We start from the raw sequence: 20,879 nt of genomic DNA, 5'->3' as shown, positions 1-20,879 counted from the left end.
ACCCTGACCCAACAGCCCCTCGTCACCCAGAGCATGGCACTGAGGGCTGTGTCCAGTCCTTAAACACTCAGGGCAGTGACTGCACCACCTCCCACATTCCAGCATCCCATCACCCTTTCTGTGCAGAAATTCCTCTGAATGTTCAACCTAAACCTCCCCTGGCACAGCCTAAGGCTGTGTCCTCTTGTCCTGTCACAAACAGCCTGGGAGAACCAAATAGCCAAACCCCACCTGGCTCCAATCTCCTTCCTAGCAGTGACAACATCACTGCTGAGTCTCCTTTTCTCCAGGCTGAACAAGCCCAGCTCCCTCAGCCTCTCCTCATCAGAATTGTGCTCCAAACCCTTCACCAGCCTCGCTGCCTTTCTCTGGACACGCTCCAGCATCTCAACATCCTTCCTGAAGTGAGAAAGTACCGGACACAGCACTCGAGGTGTGGCCTCACCATTGCCAAGTCCAGGGGAAGAATCACTTCCCTAGCTCTGTTGGCCACATTATTTAATGAAGATTTCCTCCCCCTGCCCCAGGCACACAGGAGGCATTAGTTATTGAGACAAAGGTGTTTATTCACATCCTGCTGACACAGGCTCATAGGTGGAAACGTGAGTGGAGCAGCCACCAGGGAATGTCCAGTTTCCCAGTGGGACAACGTCCAAGGGCTGGGTGACAGGCCCGTGGTTCTTGGCTCCTGGTGGGTCTCCAGCTGCTCCCCTTCCCAGGGGAATGTGGTGGAAGTGTCCAGGGGCTGTGCCAGTCCCTACAGCCACAGACATGGAGCCCCTCTGTGCTCCAGCAGCAGCTCCTGCCCTGGGGGACACAGCGGGTCAGTCTCGGGCAGGCTGGAGGCTCAGGAGAGATGGAGCTGGTGTCACTTCAGTCCCAGCCAGGAAGAGGATGGCCACCAGGTGAATTTGGAGCGGGGTGCTGCGAGGGTCTCACCCTCCCTCACCTCACAGGTTGCCATCGTACGCTGTGTTGGTGAAGGTGCCCAGCGCTCCCAGGTCACTGCAAGGCAAACACAGGGTGTCTGTCACCTTGGGAGTGTGTGAAGGGCAGGGGTCAGCACAGCCCTGTCGGCCCCACTGATGGTCCCATATAAAACAGGCAGATGTGGGTGTCAGGAGGGTGAGCACAGAGCTGTGACAGTCACAGGGCACAGCCACCCTCCTGCAGAGCACAACTCTCACCTGGTGGGTTTCAGGAGCTTCCTCTTTTCCTCTGATCATGGTTTGAAATGTCCGTGGAGATAAAGCACATAGAAAATAAATGACAGATCTGTTTAGTGAAGGCCATGATGCTGTTGCAGCATCATCTGAAATTGAGTAGAGTTTAACAAGCATAGGGTGGGGCTGTCTTAAAAAGAATTTGCTGCCTTCTTCAGAGTGGTGATATTTATCTGGCTCTGCCCTCCCAACCTGGCTGCTGACAAACTGCCAAGGACCCAAGCAGCCCAGCAAATGAAACGTGAATGGAGGCAGTCACCCTGTTAAACTCTTCTGATCACCCCAGCCTCCCCTGGGACCGTCACCACCTTGCCTGAGAGCCCCTGGCCAAAGCTAGGGTGGGCTGCAGGAAGCATTTCTGTACCTCTGTCACTGAGCCTCTTGGCAAGGAGGGCAATGAGCCCCCCAGAGAGCACAACACCAGCTACTGCCAGGGCTGAGCCGCTGCTGTAAGCCAGGACTTGCTTTAGGAAGGCACCATCCTCTGAAACAAAGCCCAGAGCCACACATTAGAAAGCTGTCAGGGCTTTGGGAGTCCCCCTCCAGCACAGTCAGGATGTGCTTGGAGCAGTGCTGGAGCTGGGGGTGTGCTGTACCTGCACACACAGGGGCATCCCTGCTCCAGTTGCCCGTGGGCTCACAGCGGAGCAGCTCTGCTCCCAGCCGAACAAAGCCCTGCTCGCAGGAAAAGCTGCACGTGGAGTTGTAGCTGAAGTTCCCGTGCAGGTGAGAGCAGCTCAGCTGGCCTCTGCTGGGGGGGGACAGCTCTGGGCAGCTGATGGCTGGAGATAAAGCACAGCAGGAGCATCAGGAGGACAGTGGGATGGGGACACATGGGCTGGCAAGCCAGGGGATAAAGTGACATAGCCCAGGGTGCTGGGAGAGCACTCTGCTACAACAGAGCCCTCCCAGACACGTGTGAGATCACAGGATTTACCTCTGCAGTGTGGGGTGTCCCCTGTCCATGTCCCTGTGGCTGTGCACTCAAGGCTCTCTGGCCCCACCAGCACAAACCCCTTCTGGCAGGAGAAGGCACACCTGGAGCCAAAGGTGAAGTGCCCATGGAGGTGGGAGCAGGCAGCCTGGCCCATCTTGGGGGTGGTCAGTGCTGAGCATTTGATGGCTGTAAGGGTAAAGAGGCACAGCTCAGAAATAAGCCTGGGAGTGACACTGTTGGGACCAAGGGGCTGGGACACATCACAGTGTCACCCCAAGGACACCCTGAGCTTTGGCAGTAGCAATACCTTCACAGTGAGGAGCATCCCCTGTCCATGTTCCCGTGGCTCTGCACTTGAGACTGTCTGGCCCCACCAGTGCAAACCCCTTCTGGCAGGAGAAGGCACACGTGGAGCCAAAGGTGAAGTCCCCATGGAGGTGGGAGCAGTTCAGGTCTCCCTGGGCTGGAGCTCTGAGCACTGGGCAGGTGATGGCTGCAGGGACAGAGAAACATTTTCCAGCTGAAATGTGGGTACTGCAAGGCTGGACCAGAAACAAGAAGATCAAGAGGGTCCTCTAGAGAACATCCCATGCTCAACACACAGCCTGTGACACCTTGAGCAGCAGCAATACCTTCACAGTGAGGGGTGTCCCCTGTCCATGTCCCCGTGGCTGTGCACTCACGGCTCTCCTGCCCCATCAGCACAAACCCCTTCTGGCAGGAGAAGGCACATGTGGAGCCAAAGGTGAAGTTGCCATGGAGGTGGGAGCAGTGCAGCTCTCCCTGGGCTGGAGCACTGAGCACTGGACAGGTAACAGCTGCAGGGGTGGAGAAACACTTTAAGCAGGAGTCTGAGGACTGCCAGTCTAAACTGTGCAGTCTGAGAGGCTTCAGGGGAACCCTGGTGTCACCCCACAGGCAGTGACACCCTGAGTTCTAGCAGCAGCAGTACCTTCACAGTGTGGGGTGTCCCCTGTCCATGTCCCCGTGGCTGTGCACTCACGGCTCTCCTGCCCCATCAGCACAAACCCCTTCTGGCAGGAGAAGGCACACGTGAAGCCAAAGGTGAAGTTGCCATGGAGGTGGGAGCAGTGCATCTCTCCTTTGTCTGGAGCTCTGAGCACTGGGCAGCTAATGGCTGCAGAAAGAAGAGGTACACATCAAGCAGCAGCTTGGGACCTGGGAGACTAAAACTGTGTGTCCAAGTTTGGGACCAAGGGGCTGGGGAACACCAGTGTCACCCCAAGGCCATGACAGCCAGCACTCCAGCAGCAGCAATACCTTCACAGTGAGGGGTGTCCCCAGTCCAGCTCCCTGTGGCTGTGCACTCACGGCTCTCCTGCCCCACCAGTGCAAACCCCTTCTGGCAGGAGAAGGCACATGTGGAGCCAAAGGTGAAGTCCCCATGGAGGTGGGAGCAGTGCAGCTCTCCTTTGTCTGGAGCACTGAGCACTGGACAGGCAATAGCTGCAGGGACAGAGAAACCCTTTGAGCAGGAATTGGGCTAACAAGGTTGAACTGTTGGAATGAAAGGACCAAGACACTGGAGAACATTCCAGGGTGAGCCAGAGGTCTGTGACACCCTGAGCAGCAGCAATACCTTCACAGTGTGGGGTGTCCCCTGTCCATGTCCCCGTGGCTGTGCACTCACGGCTCTCCTGCCCCATCAGCACAAATCCCTTCTGGCAGGAGAAGGCACATGTGGAGCCAAAGGTGAAGTTGCCATGGAGGTGGGAGCAGTGCAGCTCTCCCTGGGCTGGAGCACTGAGCACTGGACAGCTGATGGCTGCAGGACAAAGAACATTTCAGGCAGGAGCTTGGGGACTATGAGGCTGAACTCTTGTGATGAGAGGACTAAAAAGGGAACACCCCAGGGTCTGCCCAAGGCCTGTGACACTTGGAGCAGCAGCTGTACCTTCACATCTTGTTGCATTCCCTGTCCAGCTCCCTGTGGCTGTGCACTCATGGCTCTCCTGCCCCACCAGTGCAAACCCCTTCTGGCAGGAGAAGGCACACGTGGAGCCAAAGGTGAAGTTGCCATGGAGGTGGGAGCAGTGCATCTCTCCTTTGTCTGGAGCTCTGAGCACTGGGCAGCTAATGGCTGCAGAGAGAAGAGGTACACATCAAACAGCAGCTTGGGAACTGGGAGACTAAAACTGTGGGACCAAGGGGCTGGGGAACACCAGTGTCACCCCAAGGCCATGACAGCCAGCACTTCAGCAGCAGCATTACCTTCACAGTGAGGGGTGTCCCCAGTCCAGCTCCCTGTGGCTGTGCACTCACGGCTCTCCTGCCCCACCAGTGCAAACCCCTTCTGGCAGGAGAAGGCACATGTGGAGCCAAAGGTGAAGTCCCCATGGAGGTGGGAGCAGTGCAGCTCTCCCTGGGCTGGAGCACTGAGAACTGGGCAGGTGATGGCTGCAATGGGAGAGCAGATCTCAGAGATGGGATAGGTGAGGTTAAATCTAATGATTCAGGCTGAATCCAAATCAAATCTTACCCAGATTCACCTCTTCAAAACTGTAGTTGGCACAATGGCTTTCCTGCCCTACAAGTGATTTCCTCAGGGGGACACAGCTGCTGCTCTGCCCTGTTTGTCCCTTTCACTACCCTGGGCCCAAGCCCCTGGGAGGGAGGAGCAGAGCTGCTGCAGTCCCCATCATCTCCCTCCCTTTCCTGGAGCAGAGACCAGCCTGTGTCCCTGTCACAGTGGCAGGAGGATGGCTCTGGGACTGTAAAGCATGCAGTGGCTAAGGAGGTTGTGTACCGGTCTGCCCAGCCTGTGCCCAGGGTGTGTTTTGCTGCATGCCAGGGCAATACCCAATGTTTTCTGGGGTGAGTGGCTCTCCTGCCTGTGGGAGCACCAAGGGTCAGTGCCAGCAGGGCATTAAACACTCAGCCCAGCTGAGACAGACTGAATTTGATGCATCTTCCAGGCTGACACCAAGCACTTTCCTGGACAGACTTTTCCTTTCATTTTACAGGCAATTCTGGTTTCCCAGAGGTGTCTGTTGGTGACCATGCTGTGCAGGTGGGAGCAGCTGGCCCAGCCCCTTTGGGAGCCAGCCAGCAGTGGGCACACAGGGCTGCAGGCAAGCATGGGGCAGAGTTTGGGGCAGGGCAGGCAGCCTTGCCTTGTCCCTCACAGTCCTTGCAGCACCCCCAGCCTTGCCTGCAGCCTTGCTCTGCTCGTTTCTGGAGTGAGCCCAGCTGGCAATGCTTGCTAACACCATTTTGTTATCAGCACAGGCGACCAACTGACTCCTCTGATTGTTTGCAATAAAACAAATATCAATCAAATTACAGCCAGCAGGAAAAAAACAACAAGCTGGGAAAGCATGTCCCTGGGAACCCAAAAACCCTGGAGCACACAGGCTCAGCCCAGCTTGCCTGTGGGGATTTTCACAAAATTGGGAGCCAGCTCCTGCCATCGCCCCTGCTGGGGACACTGGTTACAGAACAGTCACATCTCATCTCCATGCCTGTTCCCCTTTACTGCAGACAGTTTTGCTGGTCTCAGCTACCTAAGGTCCTGGATTGATCACTAACTTCAAGGCAGGCTTCTTTTAAAAATAATATATGTACCAAGATGCTGCCCACTCCCATTCCTTCCTAGTACAGTGCCCCATGTCTGCTGCAGTCCTCCACTCCTCCCATCCTTGTGCAAGGATGCAGGTGTACCACAGCACAGCACAGGAAACTTGGAGCAAGGCTCTTGCAGCCCCAAAAAAGCCCAGCAGTTCTCTGGGATGCCTGGTGCCTGGCTGCAAACCCTCAAGCCACTGACAGGAAGACTTTCTCTGCCCCTGCAGCACAACATACAACAGCTTTCTCTCCTTTGTGGTTTCCTGCCACACTCTGTCCCTCCCAGCTTATTTGTAAGTTCATTAGAGTCCTTATCCCTGTTCAAGGCGGCCCAGCCTGCCAGGATACACCTGTCCCCTGGCTGTGGGACAGCAGCCCTTCTTTTCTCTTTCCCAAGATGCCAAACCTTCCCAAGACAGATCAGAGTGGGTTAGGGGAGAGATACAGGGCCACAGGGCTGGCAGAGGAGCCAGGACACCACCCTGACCCTGCACTTGGTGCACACAGGGTGCAGATATCTGAGTGGCATTCAGGGCACTGGGACAGCCAGGCAGAACAGGAACTCACAGCTCACAGTGCAGCCTCCTCAGGGAATCCCATCCCACGTGCAGCACCAGGAGATGCTCCACAGTAGGTAAGGGCACAGCAAGGCTTGCCTGAACAGCACTGGGCACACAGGGCTGCATCCCTGAGACCCCCCAGCCCCAGCAGGCCCTACCTGTGCAGGTGGGGATGTTTGCTGACCACTGCTGGGAAGGCAGGCACCGCAGCATGCCCGCCCCTCGCCGCTCAAAGCCCTTGTGGCAGCTGAACTCGCAGGTGGAGTTGTAGCTGAAGTCTCCGTAGGGATGGCTGCAGTTCATGGGCACTCCCTGGGGCTCCAGCTTGGCACACTGCACCACTGGGAGAGAGACAGTGCCACAGCCCGTCAGGAGCACCAGCACCCTGCTTTGCCAGGGGTGTGGGCCCTGCAGCAGGCAGGAGGGCTGGGGGTGCTGGCTCACCATGGGCACACTCGGGGCCGTGGAAGCCGGGCTGGCACTGGCAGTGGTAGCTGCCGATGGTCTCCACGCACTCACCACGCTGGCTGCAGGGGAAGGGCTGGCAGGAGGCTGCACACACACAGGGCACGGCCATCAGGAGCTGCTGGCCCCCTGCCCATCTCCTCAGCCTTACAGGGCACAGAAATCAGGAGCTGCTGGCCACCCTGCCCAGCTCCCCAGCCCTACAGGGCACAGAAATCAGGAGCTGCTGGTCACCTTGCCCATCTCCTCAGCCCTACAGGGCACGGCCATCAGGAGCTGCTGGCCCCCTGCCCATCTCCCCATCCCTACAGGGCACGGCCATCAGGAGCTGCTGGCCACCCTGCCAGCTCCCCAGCCCTACAGGGCACGGCCATCAGGAGCTGCTGGTCACCCTGCCCATCTCCCCATCCCTACAGGGCACAGCCATCAGGAGCTGCTGGCTGCCCTGCCCATCTCCTCAGCCCTACAGGGCACGGCCATCAGGAGCTGCTGGCCACCCTGCCCAGCTCCCCATCTCCCCATCCCTACAGAGCACGGCCATCAGGAGCTGCTGGCCACCTGCCATCTCCCCAGCCCAGCCCCGCTCACCCCGGTAGCACAGCGCCTTTTTCCTGCGGCTGCAGGGCTCATCGTTCCACTTGCCGGCCTGCTGGGGCCGCTGGATGTAGATCTCCACGCAGTCCTGGTTGGAGCGGCGGTTGTTGGGCTCGCCCTGGGCCCAGTTCTCGGCCTCCTTGGTCAGCGCCTTGCGCGTGCCCACCCAGGTCCAGACGCCGCCCAGCTTGCGGATGCCGATCCAGTAGTAGTGCCTGTGGTAGGGCAGGCTCCTGTTGAGGTACTGGATCTCCTGCTGGTTCTGGATGGCCACCAGGTCGGTGAAGAAGGTCTGGCAGTAGTTCCTGGCCTGCTCCCACGTGTAGTCCCCTTGGTCGCTGTAGTGGTAGGTCCAGGCACCCACCTGCACCCACAGCACCGTGCCTGCGGAAGGGGATGGGGCTGGGGTTGATGCAGAAGGGATGGGATCCCTCGGGACGTGAGGGTGGGCTGAGCCCGGCATGGTGGCCAAGAGATGCTGAGAGATGCCAAGAGACAGGCTGGCTGAAGGGATTGGATGAAGGGACGAGCGTGGATGAGAATGGGACTCGGGTGAGGAAGGTGGAGGTGACAGGGTGAGCGAAGGCTGAGATGGGACAGGCAGAGCACAGGAGGCACAAGAGCCCCAGGCAGCCATGCCAACCCTTCCTCCAGCATGAGGATTGAAAACTCAGCCCCATGGCCCTGTTCCCCTGCCCACAAAAGCTTCCCAAAGGGGAAAGCCCCACTTCAAGATGGTTCTGTAAACACAGTTCCTTCCTTGAGTGCAGATGTGTACACTTCAATTTTCTTGCTTTACCATGCTACACGAGAGCCAGATTGGAGCAAGGCAGAGCAGCCAGTATGCCTCACCCCAAAAACACTCGGACCCCAACCTGCTCATCTGAGACAGGGATGTTCTAGAGTCTTGTAAAACTCAGTGTTGCAAAACAAGATCTTTCAAAAACAAGCTCACATCATGGTCATGCCCACCAGGCAGGGCAAAGCCACGGAGTAACTGGAGCCCACACCCAGAAGTGAAAGGCACTTTGCTGAAACCCTGCTCTTATTTACAGCATTTCACACCACAACTTTATGCAATCAAAGGGTTTTAGCCACAGAAAGAAGCTTCCTCCATTCTGCCCAGAAGCAGTTATCTCCACAAGCACAGAAAGCGATGTGGGGATATCATATCTCCATCTGTGCAGAAAGTGAGATGGGGATTAAAGTCGAACAAGCAGCCTGGCTCACACTGTATCTCAGGAGAGCTTTATCACACAGCAGTTGTGCCAGGATCTGGGCACTGCAGATTAGATGTGAATACATACCTTCTAAAGTCTAATTAGGGCTGTACTTTGGTCCATTGCTATACATTTTTATAAGTAATTTCCCATAATTTGTCCTATTTTTATTGTGAAAGAACAAACTATTCCCTTCATTCAACCAAACTGAAGCTGAGAAAAATGTGGTTCCCTGTTTACCTTTTGGGAATGCGGGGCTGCAGGATGGGAGCTCAGGGCACCTTCTGGGATCCTGCCCCATCCTCAGCTCCCACCACCCTCCTCCTGGCCCTTGCTGCTCCCCAAAATGGCTCAGGGCAGCTGCCTGCTACCCTCACACAGCCCATCCCCAAACTGACAAGGGCCAAAGTTTGACATCTGCTCCATGTCCATCCTCCACATGCTCTCCTACCTCCTTCCTCCAGCTCCACCACTTACACCCTCTCTGGCACAGCTCATCTCCCTGCCTCGTGCTACCTCTCCTTGCCCCACCTGGGGGGTTCTGAGCCCCCACATGGGTGCTGTTTTCCTGTGTTTTGACCCCATGGCTCCCATGGCAGACCTGATACCTCTTCTCAACATCTCCACAGTTGAGGTGCCTTTGCCTTTTTGTTTTCTCTCAGAGCCAAATCTCAGCCTCCTCCTGACACTTCTGCACTTGCATCATTTCTGCTCCTTAGCTCAGTCACGAAGGCTCTTAGGAAAACAATTCAATTCTGCTCACGGAGGATTTCCAGGGGCAGAGCAGGCACCAGTAGGTTTTGCTCTGTGCAACGCCAGCACGTGAAGGAAATTATTTTTACAGGCAGTAAAACCAAATTACTTTCTCTACTCCTGATATCAATTAGCAGCTGCAATTCTGTGTGGTGCTGCCCCAGCTGTGCCACAGGGTGTAACCCTTGTACCCATGGGTGCTGTGACCCCATCCATGCCTAGCTCCCCAGCACAAACATGGGTGTAGGAGTGGGTAGAGCTGCCCTTCCTTTCCCTGGTTCACAGCACAGGGCAGCAGCTCTCACGCTGCAGCTGGAACCAAACATCCTGCAGGCACCTCGGCCATGGCTTGGTTCCCCTGGGGGAGCACAGGCAGGGGCAGACCCCTCCCAGCCCAGAGGGATCCAGCCCTGGGGGTGTGACTGATGAGCCCCCCCAAAAAAACACTCCATTTCTCCAGCTTTGCAGCTTCTTGGCAGCAGGGGCCCGCTGTGCTCACTGAGGAGGTGGTGGGTGCTTACCCCATGTGATGGCAGCGATGCCCAGGTAGGTGCCAGCAGAGCCCAGAGTCCGTGTCCTCCTGGCAGATCTCAGTCCCACAGCAGCGCCCTGACAGGGAGGGAGACGTGAGTGTGCACATCCCAAAGGGATCACACTGCACCCACAGCCCTGCCAGGGGCAGTGCACACACAGTGCTCCCAGCCAGGTACAGCTCTGCTGCAGGAAGGGCCCCTTCAGCTCCCCCACTTCACTCCTGGGGAGCCCCTGAGTCCTGTGCCCCCCTCCTGCCCAGCCAGGGCTGGCAAACCTCCGCAGCAGCAGAGCCCCGTGTGCCTGGCAGCGTCCCGTCAGCCTGGGGTCACTCAGGCAGCTGTGTCACACAGCCCCCAGCTGCGGTTCCTGCAGTGCCTGCCCACAGCCCTGCCCTCCCCTAAGCCCCCTGTCCAGGCAGACCCCTGCCCTCCCCAAGGAAAGCAGCAGGACTCACCATGCTGCTCAGGTCAGCTGTGCCCCGGTGGGCAGTGCTGCTCACGCTTCCCCCGAGCGTGCGGCGCATCGCTCCCTGCCCCTGGCCTCTTCCCCTCCCATCCCAGCCCTGCCAGCCCACATCCTGCCCACACCCCTGCCTCCCCCGCCAAGAAACCCTGCAGGGCAGCAGTGGGGTCAGCACTGGCCATGGTCCCCATGCACTCCCATGGCATCAGAGCTGGCTGCATCCCCACTGCCACGGGGACATGACAGCCACAGGAGATGACCCACAGTCAGCTAGCTTGCCCAAGAACCCCAGAAGGAGGAGAAGGACCCCCTGAAAAGGGTTCAGCCCCAGTCCATGGTGCCCAGAGCACCCAAACCTCTCTGACCCACCGTGTCCATGTGGCAGTGCCTACACTGGTGGCCTCAGAGGAGGCTGAGGTGTGATGAGGTCCTTCGTGGCTCACAACCTCCCAGCTCCCGTGCCAGATGCTCTCCTGCTCTCCTGCTCTCCTGCAGATGTTCTACTCTGGCTGTGAATCTTCATATACCACTTATAAACAGTTACTTGCACAATGTATTTTCCTGTCTTTACCTTTATGTCTTTATGACAAAGGTCCAGGAATATACCAGAGGAACTTCCCCCTGATTTACTAACATCCTTCCACCAGTGTTTCAGGAACACACCTAATTGTGTCCACCACCACTTAGTTCTTCATAATCATCACAATCATTATAAATCTTTTCTTACCCTGTCCTGCTTGTAAGTAGAATTGCCTTGGCCAGGTTTTCTGCAGAAATGACTCTGCTGACCTCCAGCTAAAGCCAAACAAGAGCCATGCAGGTCACATGCATTTTCCAGTTCCAAAGAAATTGATGCTGCTCCACCAGGACTCATTCTAGACAAAAGGAGGAACCCATTCCACAAGAGCCATAACCTACTACAATTAGTTTATCCCTGGCCAGTATAAATGAACCTTGTTTCCTGTCTCTGGACATCTTCCTTGGAAAATGTTTTAATGCAGTTTTCTCTTTTTATGGAATTGCTGAGTGTGTATATCCAGTAATTCAGGAGCACTTGCTTTCTAGCAGCTGCTGTGCCCAGAGTGCTCAGTTACTGGAAGGGAAGGAGCAGCCAGACAGGCAGAGAGGCTGAGGGTCACCTGGGCAGGGCAGGAGCTGCCTCTCCTACTGCTGAGACACTGCTGGCACTCAGGGGGATGTTCACGTCCCCAGGGCAGGGCAGGCTGTGCCAGTTTCACTTCTGCTGGAACCCAGCACAGTGGGGCAGAGCAGTAGGAAAAAAAACACCCCCACCTTTATTTTTGTAACTACAAGTAGCTGTTGGTATTGCTTTAAAAACGGAATCAAGGTGTCTGTTGCTGCTGCAAAGACAGTACATGACCAAGTTTGAGCTCTGTGTGGAGGCAGGTGGCCCATTTCCCATGTCGCCCAATTTTTTCAATTTCCCCCAGTTTTATTCCTAAATTCCCGAGCTTTCCCCCCATTTATGATTAAATTTTCCCCAATTTTTTCCTGCTTTTACTCCAAATTTTCCGCATTTCCCCTGATTTTTAAATATTTTTTTTCCAAATTCTGATATTGTCCCCTATTTTTCCCTATATTTCCCCTTTCCCCCCAAATTTCCCAATTTCCTGTGTTTCCCCCTATTTTTCATTCAATTTTCCCCAGTTTTCCTCCGATTTTTGAACTAAATTTCCTCTATTTCCCCCCTTTTTCTTCCCAAATTCCCGAGTTTTCCCCCCATTTCTGATTAAAATTTTCCCATTTTCCCCCAATTGCCCCCATTTTTCCCCAAATTCCTCCAAATTCTCACATTTTTCTCCATTTCCACCCATTTCCCCCAAATTCTCACATTTTTTCCCATTATTCCCCATTTTTCCCAAATTCCTGTTTCCCCCTATTTCTCATTCAATTTTCCCATTATTGAACTAATTTCCCCCGATTTTCCCCCCTTTTTCTTCCCAAATCTCCGAGTTTTCCCCCCATTTCTGATTATTTTTTCCCAAACTCCCCCAAATTCTCACATTTTTCCCAATTTCCCCATTTTCCCCAAATCCCTCCAAATTCTCACATTTTTCCCCATTACCCCCAATTTTTCCCAAATTCCTGTGTTTCCCTCCTATTTTTAATTTAATTTCCCCCCGATTTTTGAACTAATTTTCCCCTTTTTTTCCCCAAATTCCCGAGGTTTTTTCCCCCCTTTCTGATTAAATTTTTCCCATTTCCCCCCAGTTTTTTTTCCCCAAATTCTCACATTTTCCCCTCCCAGCGTGGCACAGCCTGTTCCCCTCCCTGCTTGCGCAATGTCCCCAAACCCGCAGCGGAACCGAGTCACTGCCCGGCCGCCGGGGCTGCTGCCCGCGATACGGCGGCACCTTCCTGGGAGCCCCGGGGACGGCTCCCCAACCCATTCCTCCCCCAGGACACGGGAGGCTCTCCCTGAGATTTTAGATTCCCTCCCATCCCAGGTCCCCAGGAAGTGCTTGACCCAAAAGGTGTCCCTGAGCTTGAGGAAGGCTGCCAGCGCACTGCTGCAGCAGCTGGAGCCTCCTCCACCCTTTTATCAGCTGCTGCCCCGCCTCAGGGACAGCTGATAAAATCGTTCTCACGATCTGAAAGCGTTTGGACACCGGGAGATGCATTAAGAGTGGTTCCCTGGCTTGGAGGGACTGAGATAATTGCGAGGATTAGCCAGGATCAGAAGTCCAGGGGCAGGTACCCCCCTGTGCCCCCCACCCACAGGGACCCTGAGGCACTGGGACAGCCCTGGCTGTGGAATATAGGGGTGTTTTTGGGTAAATCACTCCTGCCCACCCTATCCAGATCCTCTCAGAGATGTTTCTTTCACTTCAGCTGTAGGACAGCTCTCTGCCTCCTGCCTCTCACTGCGGGGCTGGTGATGGAGAGCCTTTTCACCGGGCACCACTGCCACACGGGTACCCCTGCCCGTGCTGCCTGCCGGCTCCCTGGCACCTGGCAGCGCCCACAAGTGCAGGGCACAGATGAGGGTGTGCCAAACAGGATGCCTGGGGCACAGATAACACTGACATTATCTCACTGCTTGAGTGGCAGGGTGTAAACAAGTGACTCTGCCCACCCGGGGAATCCCGGGCAGCTCCTCCGCCCTGCCAGCTGGGGCACAGGCTGGGTACGGGCTGCTGGGATGTGCCACGTCCGAAGTGACAGCCAAACCACCCAGCCTGCAGCTCCTAGGAGCTGTGATTGCTCTGCTGGAGCCCCGCCTGGTTCTCCATGGCATTGTGCATCCCTGGAATGCTGAGACAAGCCACCAGCAGAACCCATCCTCCTGGCAGGACAGTGGTAGCAGCCACACTGGCCTGGTGTGGGAGCAGTCCAGGCACAGGAGGCACTGGCAGCCAATGGACAAGCCACCCTCACCCTGGACACCAGCAGTACTTTTGTCACATGTCTGGTTTAGTGCAGAGATTTCAACCTTCTCCCCTCTCACATAGCAAACCCAGAGCCAGATTCCTCACACAACTGTGTGCTACTGCCTGCTCTCCTCCCTGGGCAGCAGATGAATGGGCTCAGCACCAAGAGCTGTGTCTCCAGCCAGGGCAAGCCCCTGCAGAGCAAAATACATCCTCTCCTCTGGCCAGGAAATCCTCTGGCATCTGCAGCAGGCACTGTGCCCAGCTGTGTTTTACCCCTCACAGAAGCAACTTTGAGGACATTCTTGGCCTTCTGGCAGGCCAGGGCTGAGCTTTCCTCTTCTAAAAGCTCCTCTCTCCGTCTCACCTCCCTGCTTCAGCTGCTGCCAGTGATGCCACCTCCTGGGCGATGCTTTTTCCCCTGGAATTTCTGCTCCAAAGAGTTACTGTGTTGTCTGTTTAGATTAGAGATTTACTATCTGCAGGTAGGGCAGACACTGGCCACAACATGTTTTAAAGTCTTTTTTATGCCTCAACCATCTTGCTTTTGTGGCTCTACTGACTGCCCTGTCTGCACCGCCCCAGCTGTTGCAAACTTCTGGGCTCTGCTCAGCACAGCATCCCTCGCTGTGCGACCCCAGTGACACGGCAGCCCTGTCTCAATCACAGCCTCTGTGGCCATCCAGCTCTCCAGGCACAGTGTGGGTGGCCCTAGCTGAAGCTAGCTCTGCCGAAGAGTCCTGACAACTGGGGCAAGACCCTGCCAGAAACAAAAGCTAAAATAATGAGGGGAGGGGATGTTCCTAACCACTTGTTGTCACCTTTTAAAATTAATTCTAAAGTCCGCCTCAAGAGCAAGACGGTCACAGACAACTATTTAACTGTGCTTCATCCATGTGCAGAGGGGTATAGGATGCTCCACATCTAAGCAGCAATAGAACAGGTCTTTCTCCACTTTTCTGACAGGAAATGGCAAGGCAACATAGACAGTGCTTTCCTAGCCTCTTTTTATTTTTATTTACCCTTAAGTAGAAGGACTGTTTTGCAGAGAGGCATCTCGGGAGGTCTCAGTGGCCCGACAGGAGGTGAGGCAGGACGTTCTCCCCCACCCACCCCGCGGGACTCCGGCGGCGCAGCCCCGCACCGGCACCGTACCTGGCTCCTCGGGGAGGGGCTGCCCGGCTCCTCCGCCGCCTCTGCGGCTGTCACACCGCTGTCCCACGAAGGCTCGCTGTCCTGCAAGCCCTAGCCAGCCGCTTCTGCCCGCCAGGCGCTGAGGTGGCCCGGCAGAGGCGCGGGGCGGGGGGCAGTGTCCTTGCCGAGGGGCAGCGCGCAGAGCTGCGCTGGCCGCGCCGTCTGGCCGCTGTGCCGCGGGGGTGCCGCCACGGGAGCCTGGCCGTGCCGGGGGCCGCCGTGCCGTGTCCATTGCTCGCCACGATGAGGCGGAGGAGGCCCGAGCCGGGGAAGTCCATGATGACCACCCCCCAGCGCACGGGCTGCCCGGCCCGGCGCCGCAGGTGCTGGCAGCAGCGCGGGTTCACGAAACGGGCCACCTGCTCGGGGTACGTGAAGAGCCCGTTGCCGGAGCAGAAGGTGAGGAACATGGTGCTGGGGTCTCCGCCGGCCGCCTTCTCCAGGTGCCGCCGCACCCGGGCCCACTTGCGCTCCAGCGAGAGCACGTTCCAGGCGTCGCTGATGTTCAGCTGCTCGTAGGGGATGCCCAGCACCTCCCGCGCCAGCGCCTCCAGCACCACGATCTTGCCGCGCACCTGGCCCAGCGTGGGCACCTCCTCGCGGCACCACACGCAGCCCTGGCCCTCCTCCAGCAGGCAGCGGTGCAGCTGGGCGGCGAAGCCGGGCCGGGAGAAGATGGGCAGCTCCTCCTTGATGCGCATCAGCACGGCCTCGCCGGGGTGGGCGCGGAGGAAGCGCAGGGTGCGGCGCAGCACGCCCCGCAGGCTGGCCCGCTGGAAGGTGCACAGGTGGTAGATGCGCAGCTCGCCCCGCCACAGCTTGCAGCGCACGTCCAAGAAGCGGATGCCGGCCGCCAGCTGCGCCTCCAGGCCCCAGCTCTGGCACCGCAGGCGCCGGCCGCCGAACAGGCTGAGGGAGTCGTGGGTGCCAGGGATGGAGAGGCGGGAGAGAGGCAGGGCGTCGGGGAGCTCCGCCATCCAGTCAGGGCAGCAGGCTGCCGGCTGCGGCACGCAGTCGAAGGCAGCGCCGCGCCGGGTCCATGTGTCCATGCCACCGGGCGAGCGGGCACCCCGGCACCGGGCTGGGCCCCCGGAGCCCTGCCGTGGGGGAGAAGCAGACCATGAGCTGTGGCAACATGCCCCCCGTGCGCCCCGATCCCACCCTCCCCGGCGGCATCCCCACCGTACATGAAGCCCTAGAGCACACCGCACCCTATAACACACCCCATGCGCCCCATAGACGTTGCTGCCTGTATTTCGGTCGCACTGCACTGCTCCCCTGCCACTCTCAAGCACCCGTCCCAGTACTCCCGAGCCTTGGTACGCCCCAGCCTCCCCCTCGCTCACCCACCTGGGTTTTCCTGTGGCTGTGGAGCAGAGCCCGCTGGGCAGCGCGCCCGTGGGTGCCGGCGGCACAGTGGCAGGTGGAGCGGGATGCCAGCCATTAACCCGGGGACAGTCATGACGCGCGTCCTGCCTCGCAAATGGCACGTGCACCTGGGATTCATCCTCAGCCCTCGGCCAAGGAGCGCGCTTGACAGACACACTGGGCTGGAAAACCACCCGGCTGATCCCGACAGCAGCCAGTCAGGCCTCCGCACCTCCCTGCCCAGGAATCAGGACAAACGGGATCGCGGCGCCGCGGGGCCCCTTCTGCTGCCCGCGGGAGTGGCTGTGCAGAGCAGCGGGGTGCCCGCATGCCTGCTCCAGAGCTGCGTCCTGGTGGGACCTGGGCCATCCCCCTGATGATTGGCATCGTGCCTGTCAGAGGGTAACGCACAGGGCCTGCAGTAGAGTGCTCGCCAGCACACCCCAGCACCTGCTCAGCCAGAGTTCCTAAGGAAGTGGGCTTCATCTCCTTGCTCTCCAGGCACCAGGGACTGCTGGAAGTGACTCCCCTCCTGCCCAGGGGACACAGCTGCCGTGAACCCCGGTCGGCAGCACACACTGAACCCGGCGGCGTTTGGAGAGGAGCCCCGGACAGGTCACAGACCCCTCCAAGCATCCCTCCCGCTCACATCTCCTCCGCCTGAGCGGGCCGGGCACAGGCATGGAACCTCGGGGGGCTTTCGGCTCTGCCACGGCAGGAGCAGCCGGCGGGAACGGGCCAAGGGGCACCGTCCCTGCGGGGGTCCCTGGGGCTGAGCGGGGTCCCTGGGGCTGAGCAGGGTCCCTGGGCTGAGCTGGGGGTCCCTGAGCTGAGCGGGGTCCCTGGGCTGAGCAGGGTCCCTGGGCTGAGCCGGGGGTCCCTGGGGCTGAGCGGTGTCCGTGGGGCTGTCCCCGCCCGGCCCCGGGAGCTGTCCCCTGTCCCGTCCGCCCGCGGCTCCCCGGGCACGGAGCGCTCCACTCACGGAGCCGCAGCGCGGGGGCGCAGCCGCTCCGGCCCGGACCTGCCCCGGCCGTGTCGCTGTTCCCGTTCCTGTCTCTGCCCCGTCCCTGTCGCTGTTCCCGTTCCTGTCCCTGTCCCGTCCCTGTCCCCGTCGCCTTTCCCGGCTCCGCCCCGGCCCCGCCCGCTGCTCTCGGCATGGCGGCGGCGGGCGGCGGCGGCCGGAGCTGCTTCGTGCTGGGCGGCTCGGGGGAGACCGGCCGGGCGCTGCTGAGGGAGCTGCTGGCCCAGCGCGCCTTCGGCCGCGTCACGCTCATCGGGCGGCGCCGGCTGAGCCTGGGCGAGGCGGAGGCGGCCGTGGTGTGTGGGGACCGGGAACGGGGACAGGGCTGGCCGTGGTGTGTGTGGGGACCGGGAACGGGGACAGGGAACCGGGGACAGGGCTGGCCGTGCTGTGTGGGGACCGGGAACCGGGGACAGGGAACCGGGGACAGGGCTGGCCGTGCTGTGTGGGGACCGGGAACCGGGGACAGGGGATAGAGCTGGGCGTGGTGTGTGGGGACCGGGAACGGGGACAGGGGATAGAGCTGGCCGTGGTGTGTGGGGACCGGGACCGGGGACAGGGGATAGAGCTGGCCGTGGTGTGTGGGGACCTGGGACAGGGGACAGGGCGGTGGCGCTGACCCTCGGCCTCCCCGCAGGAACAGGTCGTGGTGGACTTCGAGCGGCTGGGCGAGCACGCCGCTGCCTTCCAGGGACACGACGTGGGCTTCTGCTGCCTGGGCACCACCAGGGCCAAGGCTGGCGCGGTGAGTGCGGCCCGCCCTGACCCCGGCGGTCCCGCTCGGCCCCTGCCCTGCCCCGCTGACCCCGCTCTCCCCCGCAGGACGGCTTTGTCCGTGTGGATCGGGATTATGTGGCGCAGGCAGCAGAGCTGGCGCGGGCAGGGGGCTGCAAACACTTTGTCCTGCAGTCCTCCCGGGGGGCCAACGCGCAGAGCCACTTCCTCTACCTGCGTGTGAAGGTGAGAGGGCAGCTGGAGTGGGCAGGAGTCACGGGATGCTGGGATGCTCGGGAAGGAAGCAGGAGCTGAGGTCTTGAGATGCAAATGGCTCTGGGGTCCTCCTGCTGCTGCGGCACAAGGGAAGGGGCTGGCTGGACAGCTGTGCAATTGGCTTCTTATAGAGCAGCACAACACCTGCATGCAGTGCCTGTCTTCCTCCTCAAGCTCCAGAAACATCTGCTGGGGTTTCTAGCCCAATAAAAGCTCCCCAGCCTTAGGCTGGGATGGCTTCACAGCTGGGTGGGGAGGCTCAGGCTGTGTCCAGGTGAGACATGGACCGTCCTGTGATGGAAAGGCTCCCCAGGGAGCACCACACCCATCACAAAAGCTTTGTTCTCCATATGTTGTGTGCTGCAGCTCCCACCACCTGCTGGACTCAGCTGCCTGCCAGTGTCTTGTGCCAGCTGGATCCATCCCCGGGCTGGATGCTGAGTCCAGATGCTCTCCAGAGCAGCCTGCTGCAGTTTAGCTGTTGGTTGCAAGGGCGCGCTGCTGCCCTGCACTCGTGTCCACCACGAGCTCTGCCCCGCTGCCTGGCCTGAGAGCTGATCCCTGCCTGGCCTGCTCCAGCCTCGCATCGGCGTTAGTGCCATCCTGCCCTTGGCTCAGCTGCTCTTTCCTGCCCGTTCACGGGGTGGCAGGGGTGGTGCTTGCAGTCATCCTAGTCTCCTTTCATCCTGCCTGGCTGCTCTGACAGGGAGAAGTGGAAAACCTGGTCCAGGCTGTTGGTTTTGATCGCTGTACCATTCTCCGGCCAGCGTGAGTAGTGGTGGAGGAGGGAGGGCACAGGGTGGAGGGTTGCCAAGGCAGCAGGGAGGTTCTTCACTGGGAGATGGAGGAAGAGAAAGGATACATGAACGCAGGGCTGGGGGGGGAAGTGGCGAATGGCAGCAGCTGCAAATGCAGCTCATGGATGAGCAGACTGCTTCCCGGCGCTGCAGGGAGCAGGCTCTGCAGTTTCCTACGGCCATGCCAATGCTAGTGCCATGTGCCATGCAAGGAGAGGAGCCTTGGGCTGAAAGTACAGGTTGAAGCACATAGGTCAGAGCTTATCTCCAGATGAACCTTGACCTTATGCAGAGGAAGCACTCACCTGGGTTCTTTCAGCTGTATTGTGCTCTTGCTGCCTAGGAGAGCTGGAATTGTTCTTTTGTCAGCACAGTGGGGAAAGGAGTTTAGTGTCCAAGGGCTCAGCTCTGTCACATTCCGTGACCCTGCCAAAGCCCCAAAGCCCATGTCACTTCAGGGAGCTTGTCTGGGCCCTGGTGCAGCTGGAGAGCTCAGTCTCTAGCCTTTCCCCAGGACTGTTTGAGGCTGACCCCCTCCCCTCCTGTGTCTGCAGGGTGCTGCTGTGCAAGCGCCAGGAGTCCCGGCCCATGGAGTGGATAGCCCAGCAGTTCCTGGGCGCTGTGGCTCGGGTGTTCCCCACTGCTTACTCAGTGCCTGTGGAAACGGTGGCCAGGGCTATGGTGGCCTGTGTGCTGCAGCCAGGCGAGGGGAAGGTGAAGGTGCTGGAGAACAGGGCCATCCATGAGCTGGGGAAGGCAGTGCCACAGCAGGGCACGTAGAGCACAGGGATGGCAGGCAGGAGCCTGGGTCTCCATTCGGTGCTCTTGGGGCTGAGGCTGGACGCACGCACGGGGAGGTGTGGGTTGCTGGCACGGCTGGCGTGGAGCCAGAGCTGCATCCACTGCTTTGCACAGTGGCTGATTCTGTCAGGGGATCAAAAATGCAGGTGCTGGCTGCTGGGTGAGGATAAACAGTGCTCTGCTGCCTGGATCCGTGACACAAATACAGGTAAAGACTATGTAATCCAGGCCTTGAATAAAACTCTGTGACTGATCTGGTTGTGCTGGCTTTGTGTTGAAATAATGTCTGTCACCCACACACCGGCAACCCAGCCTCAGCCTCGTGTGCTCAGATAGTGTCACTTCAGGGAATGCTTACAGGCAGGCAACAGGCACAGGAGAGCAGAGACAGGCGCAGCTGCCTGTGTGGAGGCTGCACTTCACAGAGCACACGGTGGCACCAGTGCTGCTTGGATAGCAGAGCTCCTGGATGCTACAACAGCAACAGCCCTGAGGCACCAGGAGTGGTGGCTCTGCCTGCAGCAGAGACTCCTTGCCTCATCTGCTCAGGTGCAGAGGGACTGCTCTACAGAGGCTGCTCTTCACACCTGGGCTGCCACTGTCACAAAAACACTGTGTGCATACTTGCATGGACTGGCAAACGTCTCTCCCTCTGCTTTCCTTGCAGGCACAAGTGAGCCTGAGCCCAGCTCTGTGTTGCCAGGAGTGCTCTGCATGTGAGAGGTTGAGGCCAGCCCTGTGCACACCTTGGAGGGGGTGTGCTCCTGCCCAGGTGCCAGAAGGGGAACATGCTCCTCCCATGGGCCATGGGCGTGGAGCAGGCACCAGGAGCAGTGCAATGTCCCAGGCACGGCCCCTGCTGTTCTCAGGCCTCGTGCTCGGGGTCGAGGAACTCGGTGGCTCCTCAGATGGGATGCAGAACATACGTGACTCCCAAATTCCCTGCTGGCCAGAGTCCCAGTGCTCTGGGTAACGCTGCTTTC

General features: G+C 58.8%; 3 protein-coding genes across 13 annotated transcripts; 1 reads left to right on the top strand and 2 right to left on the bottom strand.

The window, feature by feature from the left end:
• Positions 1–603: 603 nt before the first annotated feature.
• On the bottom strand, positions 604–11,222 carry LOC306805876 (P-selectin-like). 10 transcript variants are annotated; one of them, XM_079314139.1, is made up of 17 exons: positions 11,061–11,222; positions 9,859–9,946; positions 7,359–7,748; positions 6,750–6,857; positions 6,464–6,646; positions 4,393–4,578; positions 4,076–4,261; positions 3,761–3,946; positions 3,442–3,627; positions 3,113–3,298; positions 2,793–2,978; positions 2,468–2,653; positions 2,161–2,346; positions 1,820–2,005; positions 1,588–1,707; positions 1,188–1,218; positions 604–1,005 (listed from the first exon to the last, which is right to left on the bottom strand). In XM_079314139.1, exons 1-17 carry the CDS (start codon positions 11,205–11,207, stop codon positions 951–953), a joined length of 2,796 nt encoding a protein of 931 aa, XP_079170265.1. In that variant the 5' UTR covers positions 11,208–11,222; the 3' UTR covers positions 604–950. The 10 variants fall into 10 exon arrangements, with proteins under 10 accessions (XP_079170265.1, XP_079170267.1, XP_079170270.1 ...); XM_079314141.1 differs by lacking the exon at positions 11,061–11,222 and adding an exon at positions 10,703–10,808; XM_079314144.1 differs by lacking the exon at positions 2,161–2,346 and having other exon boundaries at positions 11,061–11,208.
• LOC306805888 (1-phosphatidylinositol phosphodiesterase-like) lies at positions 11,091–17,116 on the bottom strand. 2 transcript variants are annotated; one of them, XR_013775323.1, is made up of 3 exons: positions 16,270–16,684; positions 14,881–16,016; positions 11,091–11,208 (listed from the first exon to the last, which is right to left on the bottom strand). XR_013775323.1 is itself a non-coding variant. In XM_079314177.1 (2 exons), exon 2 carries the CDS (start codon positions 15,966–15,968, stop codon positions 14,931–14,933), a length of 1,038 nt encoding a protein of 345 aa, XP_079170303.1. In that variant the 5' UTR covers positions 15,969–16,016; positions 16,270–17,116; the 3' UTR covers positions 14,716–14,930. The 2 variants fall into 2 exon arrangements, 1 of the variants encoding a protein (XP_079170303.1); XM_079314177.1 differs by lacking the exon at positions 11,091–11,208 and having other exon boundaries at positions 14,716–16,016; positions 16,270–17,116.
• A 272-nt stretch (positions 17,117–17,388) lies between these two features.
• HTATIP2 (HIV-1 Tat interactive protein 2) lies at positions 17,389–20,149 on the top strand. Its single transcript, XM_079314180.1, has 5 exons — positions 17,389–17,604; positions 17,946–18,053; positions 18,131–18,268; positions 19,005–19,066; positions 19,650–20,149. The coding sequence occupies exons 1-5, from the start codon at positions 17,443–17,445 to the stop codon at positions 19,873–19,875; spliced, it is 696 nt and encodes a 231-aa protein (XP_079170306.1). The 5' UTR covers positions 17,389–17,442; the 3' UTR covers positions 19,876–20,149.
• The last annotated feature ends 730 nt before the right edge of the window (positions 20,150–20,879 follow it).

Source organism: Erithacus rubecula (assembly GCF_903797595.1).
Source record: "Erithacus rubecula genome assembly, chromosome: 10".
NCBI lineage: Eukaryota > Metazoa > Chordata > Aves > Passeriformes > Muscicapidae > Erithacus > Erithacus rubecula.
This window is presented reverse-complemented; position numbering and strand designations above follow the sequence as displayed.

Excerpts from the sequence above, each read along its gene's own strand:
- LOC306805876 (XM_079314139.1), bottom strand. The coding sequence starts at position 11,207 with ATGAGTCCTGGTGGAGCAGCATCAATTTCTTTGGAACTGGAAAATGCA. Across the intron at positions 6,647-6,749 it reads CGGCCCCGAGTGTGCCCATG|TGGTGCAGTGTGCCAAGCTG; the intron begins GTGAGCCAGCAC and ends TCTCTCTCCCAG. Across the intron at positions 2,654-2,792 it reads GGACACCCCTCACTGTGAAG|CCATCACCTGCCCAGTGCTC; the intron begins GTATTGCTGCTG and ends CTGTCCCTGCAG.
- LOC306805888 (XM_079314177.1), bottom strand. The coding sequence starts at position 15,968 with ATGGACACATGGACCCGGCGCGGCGCTGCCTTCGACTGCGTGCCGCAG.
- HTATIP2 (XM_079314180.1), top strand. The coding sequence starts at position 17,443 with ATGGCGGCGGCGGGCGGCGGCGGCCGGAGCTGCTTCGTGCTGGGCGGC. Across the intron at positions 17,605-17,945 it reads GCGAGGCGGAGGCGGCCGTG|GAACAGGTCGTGGTGGACTT; the intron begins GTGTGTGGGGAC and ends GCCTCCCCGCAG. Across the intron at positions 19,067-19,649 it reads TGTACCATTCTCCGGCCAGC|GGTGCTGCTGTGCAAGCGCC; the intron begins GTGAGTAGTGGT and ends CTGTGTCTGCAG.